A 14,023-nucleotide genomic window follows, 5' to 3' on the forward strand; every position below is an offset into this window, starting at 1 on the left:
AGGAAACATAAGGATAATGGGTAGGGCCTCTCTGGTGGCGCAAGGGGTTAAGATGCAATCTCTGAAGCTATCCGCAGCCTGTACCTCAGTTCTTATATGCATAAAAAAAAAAAAAAAAAAAGGATAATGGGCATTCCAGATGAAGAGAGAGAGACGGGAGCAGAGACCCAATTCAAAGAAATAATAGCTGAGAATGAAATAAGCATGGCTGTTCAGTCAGCAGAGAGGAACAATAATGCACACAGAAATGCAGAAACTATTATTCTCAAATCTAATAAAGTAGACGTTCAGCCAAAAAAGGTAAACAGGGACAACAACGGACACTACATAATGATCAAGGAAAAATTTATTAAAATGTCATTACTATATTATAATGCACCTAAAACAGGAGAACCTATTTATATAAAGCAACTATTAATAGACCTAAAACAACCTACTGACAAAAATACAGTAATTGCGAGAGAAGTTGTCACACCACTAAACAGAAAATTAACAAGGAAATAAATGAAGTGTTGGATGAGATAGACTTAGCAGACATTTACAGAGCTTTCCATCCCAAAAGAATTGAATACTTCTTCTCAAGTGTACATGGAACATTCTCAAGAACTGGCCACAAAATATGTCTAAGAAAATTCATGAGAACCAAAATACCAGGCATCTTTCCAGATCATAACAGTATAAAACTAGACATTAACCACAAGAAGAATCTCAGAATAAACCAAAACATGTGAAAATTAAACGAAATGCTTCTGAATAATTCTGGGGTCAATGAAAAAAAAAAAAAATCAACAAAATTAAAAAGTATCTGGAGATTCATAAAAATGGAGAGAGATGCTACCAGATACCACAGGATGCTCTAAAAGCAGTGATAGGAGGGAAATTCATAGCCAATATAGGCTCACTCATATTTTGCTCTAAAAAAATCTAAAATTGACTGTGTGAGGTGGGTTCTTCTTAGGATTGAGAATACGTAGATACAGCAACATTGCTTCAAGTGGCTACTCCTGCCATGATCCAAATCAATAAACTTAGCTTTTTATAGAACTGTAACTGTCAGTTGCCCCCTCAAAGAAAAGTAGCACTATTGTGAAAAAGTTTTGGGGGCATGGGAGAGGAACAAGACTTTCCTTCCCTATTAATTTTAAGAATTAAAATAACATTACTGTATACTGAAAAATTATTTAATTCATTAAACATGCTGATTTAATTCCTACTAGTTAAACTGAGGTAAACTTGCCCTTTCACGTAGGTAAGAAAAATATCTGGTATAGGCATTAAAATATTACATACAACTCTACAGAAAAAGAAATATACAACCAAGGAAAGGGTAATCTAGGGAACACTTGTAGAAGATGGGGAATGTAGGAGCTGAAGTTCGCTGCTCTGAGGAAATATATTTCATATATTTAAGATTATTGGGGGTCAGTGGTCCTAAGAAGAGGCAACACCATATTACTGTATTCAAACACTGTCCTCACAAAGGTAGAGATGGCAGCAAATGAAGAAACTACAAGAAATGTGCAGTGACACTTGTTTTTTTCCCTTTGTTTTGTGTCATGTAAACAATAATTTGATATACCTTATTCTTTTAAAGGAAGATGAATAGGTTCTTTGCTTTCTATAGACATGCAATTTATTTAAATTGTGATTCGTATATATTTACTGAGACATATGTGAAGCTAAAGTCTCTCATTACTTAATGATTCTTGTTTGTAGAAAAAAATCATTTACCTTCAAAAACAAGGCACATATAAATAGCCTCTTCAGTATAACAATACAAATTCATTAAACAGTCTCAATAAAAGCTTTAAATTAAGAAAAACGTATTATATCTTACCTTTACGGTTTCTACATCTCCAGCCTTTGCAGCTTCCAGCAACTGTCTGTCTGCCTCTGAATTACCTAATGGGATTCCCTCTAAAAGAAGTAAAGAGTGATTAATTTCTATTTATCAGGTGGGAGTAAGCTTTAAGGAAGAAATCTTAACTGAACGTTTTTTATAGTTTGGTAGATTATGTAGGAAATCTCCATAGTAATAGTGGGAAAAACAATTAAGGTTTCCTTTAATCAGTTTTGAAAAAATTACATAAACATGTAAAATGTATGTTAACATGAATAAATATAAAGCGATGAAGCAATATAAAGGAACACAAGATATATGATGGATGGCCTACTTCATACTAAGTCATGCGAGTAGTGAAAAAGGGTAACAGTGGCAGAGATCTATGTTTTCCCATTAACTAGTTAATCTGAACTGATTAAGTCACTTGAACTCAAGACAGTTTTAGTTCTAAAAAGAGAGAAACCGGACTAGAACATCTGTAAAGCCACCTAAATTCTGAAATTCTATGTTTATAGCTCATTTAAAATCTCATAGGGGGCCTCCCCGGTGGCCTAGGGGTTAAGTCTCAGCGCTACCTCTGCGAAGGCCCACTACGATGGCCTGGGTTAGAGCCCCAGCCAGGGAGCTAAGCCACACAAGGCAGAGCAGACCTCTCCTGTCTCACCCAATGTTCCCTGTAGCAGTATATTTCAGTAGATCTGCTTGCTCTGCTTCCCAGTCTGTCTCTGGTGAACCTCTCAACCCACCACCCCCATCCCGTACCCACCACATCTCTGGCTGACACCCTAGTACTTTTACACAAAGGCAAATAAATCTCAAAAAAAAAAAAAAAAAAAAACCTAATAGGAAAGAGAAAAATCAACCTTGTATCTTAGAACAAAAGAAACTCCAAATAAACAAGTATAAAAAACTTCAAAAGTATTATAAGAAAGTATAGGTGAAATTTTTTTTTTGTTTTAAGAGCTACGGTCGACAGAATCAGATTTATTTATTTATTTATTTAAAAGATTTATTTATTTATGCATTTGGGAACTGGAGTACAGACCAGAGGTGTAGGGGGTGAGAAGAGTCTCCAGAGACAGAGTGGGGAACAGAATAGGCAGATCGACTGAAATACACTGCTGAGGGGAGCAGCGGGAGAGTCAGGAGAAGTCTGCAGTGCCATGTGGGTAGCTCCCTGGCAGGGGATCGAACTCGTGCTGCAGTGGCTAAGGATAGCTTCACAGTGCTGCATATTAACCCCTTGCGCCACAGGGAGGCCCCCTAGGTGAATATTTTTTATCTTGTAGTAGGAAAGTATCTTAGAATAGTATATCAAAGGTAGAACCAAAAATGATTAGAAAATGTCAGGTAGGAACAGAGCACTAAACAAAGTAAAAAGGCAAAGAATAAAATTCAAACATTGCAACATACATCTTAAAATGCAAATTCAAGTGAGATTCTTTTTTCATTTATTGGTGGGCAAAGAAGAAATGGAAGTATGTCTAAAACCTGAATTTAAAAAAGCATCTACTACTTCTGTCATTCATCTACTACTTCTGTACACACACATTCATCCAAGGAAAATATTAAGAATCATAATACCTAATGCTGACTAAGTAGGAATGTAAAATGGTACATAATCTTTGTAGAAAATTTTTTAATGGTTACATATTATTCTTTGACCTGGAAGTTCCACTGTGATAATTTATTCTAAGACACTGCTTGGAAAAGAAAGAGCACTTAGCACAAAACTGGCCAGACTGTAAAATGCCCATCACTAGGCAACTTAATAGCATTAGTGTTATTGCCCCCCAAAATGACACTGAAAGGAATGCATAGTATATGGGGAAGTATAGGGCATCTTGAATGCAGTCTTAAGAGTTCATTCAGCTGGAGCAGCTCCTAGGTTTTATCAATCTGCCCCATCAATTCAAACAATATTATTCAAAATGGGGTTCCAGATCATATAGGATCACCAAGAGTCACTGTTTTAAGATACAAAAGGTTCAATCTGTTACATTTCTTTTCATTTGAGCTTTGAGATATCAAAGGCACTCCATTAAATTTTGTAAAATGTAAAAATACAGGCACAGGCTTTTTAAAATTTATTGGGCCTTATTTTTAAGCCGAAATGTTTAATCTATGCCAAGTGTGTAGATCTTTGATCAAAATATTTTGAAATGTAATGAATGAGTGCACAATAGTTACGTTTTTGTAAGTTAAATAATTGGTTTCCTTGTTAAAATTCTACAGGCCTTATTTTGGATCTAAAAAAAGGTGAAGAGGCAGGGCCAATCTTGAATATATTAATTACCGTGATTACTCTACCAAAGAGTCAGCTATACCTTTTTAAGATTTCCTTTCTTTAAAAACAAGCAGCAACAATTGTACCTTACTACATTTAAAGCTTTCTAGAGAAAAACTTAAGAGCTATTTACTTAGAGAAATTGTGCAGGAAATGCCTCTGGAACAAAATCATAATTAAGACCTAACAATATCTGGGCACTAATTATCATAAGCTGATGAAAGAAGTGAAAAAATTCAGTTTTTTTTTACTATGAATTTCCACGTGATATGTGAAAAACTTTAAAGGTTAAATAAAATAATTTCTTGGATGCATTTAGTACCTTGGAGAAGTTGCTGCACATTTTCATTTCCCATTTGTAAAGCGGTAAAACCCTGAAGGGATATGATGTTAGGATCACACCCATAGCTGAGGAGTAGGCGGCAGGTTTGTAGATGACCACAATGTGCAGCTCTGTGCAGAGAAGTCTGACCGAGATTATCCAGAGCATTAACCTTAATAATGCAGAAAAAGCTGTTATTAGCCTGTATTGCAACATTTAAAACCATTCAATCATGTACTTAACACTTGCTACTAATTAAAAAAGTCTAAGTTATTCTCTTAGGAAGCCTATTATCCAGCATCAAACCAAGTATTTTTGCTCAGATTGAGCATAAATTCACCAACATAAGATCCAATTATGCAAAAGTATGAGATGCTGATTAACAGTTGTGTTTAGCATATGGTATTCATAGATCCACCTCATTTAGAACTAGACACTGCCTGAGAATGTCTAATCCATGTACTTTTATGGTTTTCTGAGGTCCAGAAAAGTGGAAACCCAAGATAAATTGTAACAAAGCCAGAGTTAAATTGGCATTTAAACACATTTCTATTAGCGTAATCTATCTCATTTATCATGTAAAATATAATCTGTATGTATAAACACCATGGTATATTCAGCCAAGGAAATAGTTCTCAGAGATAAAATGGAACAACCTATTTTCTCAGACTGGGGCAGCATGCCATGCCACCATCCCTGTGATAGAAGTGAACTTGAAAAAAAAAAGGAACAAACTGTTGATATCGCCGAATTTCCAAAAAATAAGGAAAAAACCTTACACTAGAGTATATGTTGTATGACTCCACAGGCACCTAGGCGGCCTAGGAACTGGCTAATCTAATTTACGTTGGAAAAAGATTGCTACTTTTAGGGGGTGGAGATTGTCTTGGATGGGCGTTGTCTCTGTCATGAGATAAAGTGTTCCATCTTGAAGAATTCTAATTACACTGGTGTATATATGCATTACTCAAAATTTAGTAAATATACATTTAAAAATGTGCATTTCATTGCATGTAAATTTTATATGCAAAAAAAGGGGTAAACAAATATTGGCTTCCAGTTAACGCCTGTGTGGAAACATTTAAAAAGAAGTAATTTAATGTAAAAATAAAGAGAATTAATTTGCAAATTACTTTGAAATTTATCACAAGAAATGTTAATGTTGATGGATAGAGAAACTGACATGTAATAAAAAATATTAAATTGTTAGTGACAGAATCTAGGTAGTGGGTATATAGTTATTCTTTATAAAATTCTTTCAACTTTGTTGTATTTTTGAAAATTTTCATAATAAAAACAATCACTTGTAAGACTCCCAGTTCATCCTCAGCCACTCCTAATTGAGAAATTAAGCTCCTCAGTAATCAATACCATGGCCACTAGTGTATTGAGACACTGTCCAGTGCATTCATGGAACTGGGGACTATCTGAAAAGGAATAGAATTAAGATTTTCCTAATGACTCCAAAAACTGGACTATAAAAAGCAAGTTTCCATACTTAACAGAATCCAAAAACGGACTTAAAATGCTATGGGCACTTAATCTATTTATTCACAAACCAAAACTCACCCAAATGTGAAATACATCCATTTGAAAACTTTGAGTATACCCAACTCTGTGTTTAGATTAGGGTGATCAACTTGTCCTGGTTTATCTGGATTTCCCAGATTTTTAGCTCCTGTGCTCTTGGAAATCCCTTCAGTGATGGATAAACCTGGGTGGTTGGTCACCCTAGTCAAGATTGTTTCACAACTCAAATTTAGTAAGTAATGCACTACATGTACGAAAAAAGCAATCAATTAAAAGTTACAGAACAGAGAGACAAATGAGATATGCCAAGCAGTCCAGCAGAAATAAACTTTATTTTATTCAATAAATTACATCAGGAAATATTGATATTATACATGATCAAGAATTCCCCCATATCAGAGAGAAGTTAAGACACTGAGAGGCAACACAAAAGAAATAGAATTCTATACAGTTCCTTGAGTTGAAACCCTGGGAAGAATAGATCAGAAAACTATTCTGCAAGGCACATTTAGGGAAGGGCCTCAAGGGCCATGAGACCTCTATTCCTGTCTTCTCACTTCATTCAGAGCAGCTTCAGTCTTTCTGCTTTATAATGAATTTATACTAATGATGTTTGCAGAAGGCAAGAATCTGTTGAATTAAGTGATGGTCATCTATTTCAATCTGAGATGCTATGTGTAACGGTTACTGAGTATTTTTAAAAGTCCCTGGGTAAGAAATAATGATTTCAAGCCTCGATAAAAGCATGATTATCTATGAATAAAATGCTTTGTATAGAAGCACCAAGTAAAGAAAAGTAACTTCTCAATGTAGGGAGCTTATAAAGATTTTGGTTCAATTATTTAAGTAATGCAGTTCCTTCTGTGACAAGTTTATAGACTTAAGTCACTGAAATAACAAAGGGGAAGCACTTTGGCCAACAAAATTAATAAGCGCTATCATGGTAACTAAGGAACAGAAGGTACAACTGAGAAAAAGGTAACAAGTCAGAAAGAGTATGTCTCTAGTTGAGGATATGTTGACGAGTGTAATATTAGAAAAAGATCTTAAGGATAACCTGACCGATGGGCTGTGGTTAAAAGGAATGGAAAAGTAAAGATATATAGGAATACTGTATTTTTGAGTAAAATCATAGGCTTTCTAGCAAAAACTTAGATATAAAAAGTGTATCTGGCAGGATTAATATTGAATACAGATTATGAAGGAAAAAAGTATAACTTATAAGAGAGTAAACAGTTCAGGAAGTCGGGCATTTCTTGTACTAAATAGAAAGTAACTCATTTTACTACCAAAGATTACCAAAAAGGAAGTATACCTTTGCTTCATGTTTCACCACTACTTCGACAACATCATTATGCGCTTTCTCAGATGCCACGTGCAGAGGAGTCAAGAATCTTAAAGAAAAGCCAGACAATGAATGTATTTTTCAAAAAATAATATGTCAATAATTTTTAATTATTGAGATTATACTTACTCTTTAGTCTTTTCATTGATGTTTGCTCCTTTTCTTAGCAACAGTTCACATATTTGCTTTCTTTTGGGATATGGAGATGCCGCGGCACAATGCTAGATAATTTAAATTGTAGCATTAATCAAGGACTATACATAATTGATTTTTTTTAAAAGAAAAAGTTTATTAAGGAGAAAAGGAACAAAGATAAAGTGGGACTCCCAGGCCAGTAGAAGCCATAACTGATTTTTAAGAACATTTGTGTTTTCAATCAAGAACAGTCAAGATGTTAACTTTATCTTGTATCATTTTGGACCCAACTTTGCTCTTCAAAGATCTTCTATAGGACAGAATGTGCAACGATTACCAAATTCATACAGGGCCTGAAACTCCTATCTTCTAAGAGAGAACTGCAATTAAAAATTCCTATCAAGGGCCTCCCCGGTGGCACAGCGGTTGAGTGCTGGGTTGCGAAGCTGCCCGCAGCCTCTGCAGCGCCGGTTCGATCCCCGGCCACTGGCAAGGGTCCCACAAGGTGCGCAGACCCCTCCTGCCTCCGGCTGCTCCCCTCAGCAGTGTATTTCGTCAGTCTGTTTGTTGTGCTCCCCGCTCTGACTCTGGTGAATTCTTTCACCCTCCCGCGCTTCTGACTGTACCCAGTGCTTGCATAAATTAAAAAAAAAAAAAAAATTCCTATCAAGCTATAGTTGCCATTTATCTTTGAAAAAGTGAATGCTGATGTGATGGAAAACTTTATGACCAAAAACTTAGTAACGAACACTCTTTTTCAAAACTGCTGCCAGATATAGCAAGGTATTTATGTTGTTTTTTAAAGGTTAATGAAACACCCCAAAGGTTGGGTTTCCTTACATGGAGATAACAGAGCACCCATGAGCTCTGGACTCTGCTTAGTAATAGTACTGCTGGAATAGCTGACCAGCTGAGTAGTATTCATTTCCCTCTGAACTATTTGCTCCAAAGAATAGAGGATGGACTGATTTTGGCAAAATCAGTGGTAGACAATGATACACTCTGAGTTGGATACTGCAGCATCTATGTCTCTGAAGTATCAGGGAGGAAAGGAGACAGGAAGTAGCAATTTGAGAGTTATAAACTTAGTATCTTATGGTGATGTCTCAAATCCTTTTATCCCCAACATCCCAGGGTGATACTCATACACAACAGGTGTTCATAAATGTCAGAATGAGTGAATGACGAACTCAATTCATATTATGGTAAGTTAAAACTGAACCCTGAGAATTCTTGGAATAAAAATTTTGGCTAACTGTTAAGTTGCTCTATATATCTAAATATACAGCACACATAAATCAGTCCTGATTTTAACCTATTATTAATTTTAAAGACTATCTGACTTTGATTCAGATTCATTCATTCTTTGGTGCTATTGCTGTACTGTCACCAAAATCACTCCTTTACTCTTAGTAAAACCATTTCTAATTGAACATAGTTCCTTTGAGATATATATGGCTTTTATTGCAGAACATCTAGTAGGATAGCAGAGAGAATAGAAATAGTCATTTCTAAGAATTCTTGATCACATTCATTTCAAACTGCACCTACCCTTATTCCTCCGCTCTAGGAATCTCTGGACACTTGTGAGACACTGTCCCTGCACCACAACTATCCACCAATACTCAAGTATGTTTTAAGGTTATTGATGAAAATAAGTGAATAGTAGAATATTTAGGGGAAAACAATATGTAATACTAGTTTTTCAGACCAGAAACTTTTCCATGTCAATCTCGCCAAGTTTCTCTATACTATTTTGATGCACTTAGGATTTTAATTGCACAATAGCATTACTGACTAGTCTGAAGCTTTTCTATTTTTTTAATTGAATATTTTTTTACAGTAGCAAAAAGATCTAAAATGTTTGAAAGGTAGATTTCTACTTAAAGTTCACAAAGTTTATATCATGGCACAAGGGAGGGAAAAAACTGCAAAAAATATTGGGCGAGTAAACCTGCCCCTAAACACATTCATTTACTTAGTGTCAACTTTCCTTACCCAAAAAGCACGTTCTGCATTCATACAGCAGGACTTAACATTTTTCCTTTTAAACTTCTACTTAAAAGATAGCCTCTTAGCATATCATTCCCCTCTCCTAACTTTCATCACTTACCGCTGCTAGTTTCCATTCTGGTCTGAATGCTTTCCTGCAGGCTGCCAGATTCTCATGTACTTTCTTATAGCCCCACAGAGCTGTTAGTACCTCTATTAGGGAAGCAGCCACTACCCACCAGATACTTTATTCACATATTATAGAAGGAATATATATAGACCTTAGATCGAACTGTGAAAAAAATTTGAATACCAAGTGGTTTTTATCATGATGTCAAGGTTTTCTTTTTCATTATTCCACTGGGTTCCAAATTTTCAATCATCATTTATAATTTTTATAATTAAAAAAAGGTAAATTACAAATATCATTTATGATAAAAAGTGACATAAATATATGCCAATGTATGAATAAAATTATTTTTGGAAGTGTATTCAAATGAGTAATGTCTTAAAGAGAGGTTGAGGTTGTCTATTTTTCAGTATTGTTTAACATTTTTTCCTTATATATGTGCAATGCTATTACTAAAAGTAGGGTATTATATTATTCTGTATCAGCAAAATAAATACAATAGTGTGATTAATTTAGCATGTTTTTTTACCGTATTTAAGGAACGGAAATCTGAAACATTACCAATGCTGTCTCATGAGTCTGAGGATGCTTGAAATTCACCATTTCTAGAGAGAGATGTTTTTTAATTCGTGTAACATCAGCTTCCCGTGCAGCCTGAAGCAGTGAGTGGCCTTTAAATTCATCTAGGTAAAGACAAAGCATTTGAATCTGCATGAGAATTATCAAATCAACAGGACTTTCCTAGTAAAAGACTACGTGTATTTTTTTTAAACTTATTTTCAAAATTATCTAACTGATTAATGTGTTAAAGAAGGACTCCAAATATAACCTCTGAAAAGGGAGACAGTGGTATTCCAGTTCCCCACAGTTATGACTCAGCTTATCCCCAAGTGCACATATAGCAAGTGTAACTCATGGCTAATTCAAGGCTTATGTTGGTCTGGAAGTATCTACTACTGTAATATATTCCAGATCAGAGTTCTGAGAATTTTCTAGGAAAATTTCCATAGAAGAAAGTTTCCACAGAACTTTTCTCAGTAAAGAAATAAAACAAAGGGTGGTCATAGCCCTTGCACTAGCATTATGGTAGTAGCAGTTGGTTTGCTCAAACATATCAGAGAATTGGAGACGACTACACAAGTTGTATACTTCCAAGAGCCACCCACTAATGAATGTATGAGAATATTCTCTCAAGAGTCCTTTCTTTTTTTCATTAAACTTGTGAAATCAACCGCTATCTTTTATTATTCCAAAATAATACAAATTTCCTATTTGTGGATAGTAATACCATATCTGAGTTAGGTGGCTATTTTTCACATTTATTTCAGTCATGGACATAAAACCACAAACCTACCTAGGTACCATCGTATGTTAGGATGGTAAAATGTGGGGAGACTATGTTTATAAGACAATGCTACAATAAAACTTTAATTTCACAGATTAATTAAAATGTCAAATCAAAGATAAGAACAAACCCCAAATACTTTTTTAAAAAAACCTATCATTTCTAAGACATACATGTACACAGACACACACATATGCATACATAAACAATTAAAGCATATAACTTGACTTGGGAAAAAAAAGAGTACAAATACATGTTTTTTTCATAGCATCCTTAGAGAATAAGTAGCAACCTCCAAATGATTACATATGCTAACCTGAATAATAACCACAGACACCCATGGCTAAGGAAAAAAATTCTATTATTTAAACAATTATGAAACAAAAATTTTATTTTATTTATGGGTATAGATGGTAGCTAAACAATAATTTTGTACTCACATGCTAATCTTTCTTTTAACTGTGGTGTGGGTGCCAAGTCTATAGCACTTTTGTTGTGACAATTCAGTAATGTTGGATCTGCACCATAACTTAGGAGAAGAGAACACACTTCAACCCTGTTCTTAGAAGCTGCCTCATGAAGAGGAGTAAATTGCCACAAGTCCATTGCATTTACGCAGGCACCATGCTGGTGGGGGAAGGGAGGAAACACACATATTTAGTGTTCAATTTTCAAGAGAATTTAGAATTATTAGTACTGTGTAATTTAACATCATGCAAGCTTAAACAGGCAATATCCCCAAAGTTCACTTTTTAAACCCATTATTTCAGAGAGGTTTTTTTTTTCCCTCTACATGGAAAAACATTAACTGGTTGCTATGTCAAGGGCCTACTTAATTCTTTTACTGCTAAAAAGCAGGTATGAACAAAGCTTTAGATTTAGCCTACAAATTTTTCCAAAAATTTTTCCGTTTTGAGGTATAACTTATATATGGTAAAATGCAGCTAAGTTAGATGAGGTTTTTTTTTTTTTTTTTAAGATTTTTTTTTTTAGAAGAACTGGGGTGTAGGCCAGAGGTACAGGGGAGGGGGTGTAGAGGATTTACCAAAGACAGAGTGGGGCACAGAACAGGCAGATCTGAATGAAATACACTGCTGTGGGGAGCAGCGGGCAACACAAAAGAGGTCTGCTGCACCATGTGGGTTAGCTCCCTAGCTGGGGAAAGAACTCAGGCCACAGTGGTGGGCCTTTGCAGTGGTAGCGCTGAGACTTTACCACTAGGTCACCAGGGAGGCCCCTTAGTTTGATGAGTTTTGACAAATGTTTTTATTTATAAACCATTATCTAAATCAAGATATAGAACACTTTCAACAAGCCAGAATGTTCCCTCATGCTTCCTTTACAAACAATTTCTGCCCCATTCTGGCCATTAGCGCCATATATTGTTAGGCTGTGCCTGTTCATGAATTTCAGGAAAATGGAATAACAGTATATACTTCTGTGTCTAGCTTCTTTCACAATGTTCTGTGAGATTCATTCATGATGTTTTATTAATATTTTTTGTTAAGTGGCATTATATTGCATAGATTATACAGAAATGTCATCATCCTACTATCTGACATTTTAGTTTTCTTAAATGTCTGTATTATCTTTGCATTGTCATCATCAATGTCTGAGTTCTGAAGCTCCATATCCTTGGCTAAAACTTAGTATTGTCAATCTTTTCAACTGTAGCTATTAATAAATATTACAGTTAGGGCCTCCCTGGTGGTGCAAGGGGTTAAGCACTGCACTGTGATACAATCCACAGCCTCTGCAGCACGAGTTCGATCCCCGGCCGGCCAGGGAGAAACCCACATGGCAAGGCAGACCTCTCCTGTCTTGCCCGCTGCTCCCCTCAGCAGTGTATTAAAAAAATAAAAAAAAAAAATAAAAAAAAAAAAAATAAATAAATATTACAGTTAATCACACAAGCTGAATTAGTTCAACTTTCCATCAACAGAAATTCCTCTCACAGCATTCCTGTAAATAGAACTAGTTTTGTAGAACATTCAACAATGGGAAACTATCAACAAACATGGCTTTTTATAATTATCAGGTAATTCTTGTTTTTAGGACGTTCTCTTCTATTTAAATTAAATGTGTACTTTTAACTTCGATCTATTGGTCTTTGGAACAAAAGTGATCAGTATTCTTTGTGTATTTGAAGGCAACATGTTTTTCTTTTTGAGTCTAACTACCTTCAGATCCTTCACTCATCCTTCGTATCAGATGATTTCTAGACTACTTGTCATCCCACTGTCCCTAACTATTTTGGTTTAAAAGAGTAATTAAAAAAATACTGACAGCCTAGAATAACAACATATTCCCAAGGCAGTTTGAACAAAGTACAGTGCATCCATTATCACAGTTGCTCTTGTCTCTGTACTATTACTGGAATAAAATCATGTTAGTTTTTTACCCTCACAATTTGTACAGAGTTCTGATCATGGAAAACGGTTACCATAGTTTGCTGTCAAATGTCACACTCTGCCATCAGACCCTTTAGCAAGTGTTCAAGTGCTGTCACCTGGCTTGGTGTTGCCTCAGCATCCTGCCTGTATTCTCAGTCCCTATCTACTTGCTTTATCCTGACTCTCCAAAACTTGATTACTCTGATAACTGCACCCTCACCTCTGCTAAGTTCCTCTCTATGCATAAACTCTAGGCAGCCTCCCACTCTTAGCGAACACTAGGCCTTAGGAAAAAACCAGTCAGTATTAAGTCCCAAAGAAATCTGTCTGATGGTTCAATCTCATCCACGATAACATTCCAAATTTTCTATTTTTAGCTCTAAAAACTTATGGTTTCTCAGATGCAAAACAAGCAGGTGCTAACTGATCAATTACCTACATTTTATAATGATTATAAATACGCCTTCAATAGCCACTGAGAACTAAAAATATATAGAAACATTAAAGTTATTAGGCTATGTATTTCAAATATATATGCTATGTATTTCAAGTAGTTTTACACTGTTGTAAGAAAAGTAGAAAAGAACTAACCTTGACCAGAAGTTCAGTTACTTCATAATGACCATAAGAACAGGCATTGTGTAATGGCACCAGATCACTACGATATGAGCAGCGAGGAAAAGTATGTTATTAGATTCCTT

At 35.3% G+C, this 14,023-nt stretch overlaps 1 protein-coding gene across 1 annotated transcript in view; it reads right to left on the bottom strand.

The window, feature by feature from the left end:
* TNKS2 (tankyrase 2) overlaps positions 1–14,023 on the bottom strand; it is a 59,100-nt gene that overhangs the window by 26,627 nt on the left and 18,450 nt on the right. The window contains exons 7-13 of the mRNA XM_037497510.1: positions 13,914–13,980; positions 11,370–11,556; positions 10,146–10,267; positions 7,457–7,548; positions 7,298–7,376; positions 4,453–4,624; positions 1,838–1,917 (exon numbers count right to left, since the gene is read on the bottom strand). Coding sequence (XP_037353407.1) covers positions 1,838–1,917; positions 4,453–4,624; positions 7,298–7,376; positions 7,457–7,548; positions 10,146–10,267; positions 11,370–11,556; positions 13,914–13,980 — 799 coding nt within the window. The remainder of the gene's footprint in view (positions 1–1,837; positions 1,918–4,452; positions 4,625–7,297; positions 7,377–7,456; positions 7,549–10,145; positions 10,268–11,369; positions 11,557–13,913; positions 13,981–14,023) is intronic.

Source organism: Talpa occidentalis, unplaced genomic scaffold (assembly GCF_014898055.3).
Source record: "Talpa occidentalis isolate TD23 unplaced genomic scaffold, MPIMG_talOcc4v2.1 talOcc4.8, whole genome shotgun sequence".
Taxonomy (NCBI): domain Eukaryota; kingdom Metazoa; phylum Chordata; class Mammalia; order Eulipotyphla; family Talpidae; genus Talpa; species Talpa occidentalis.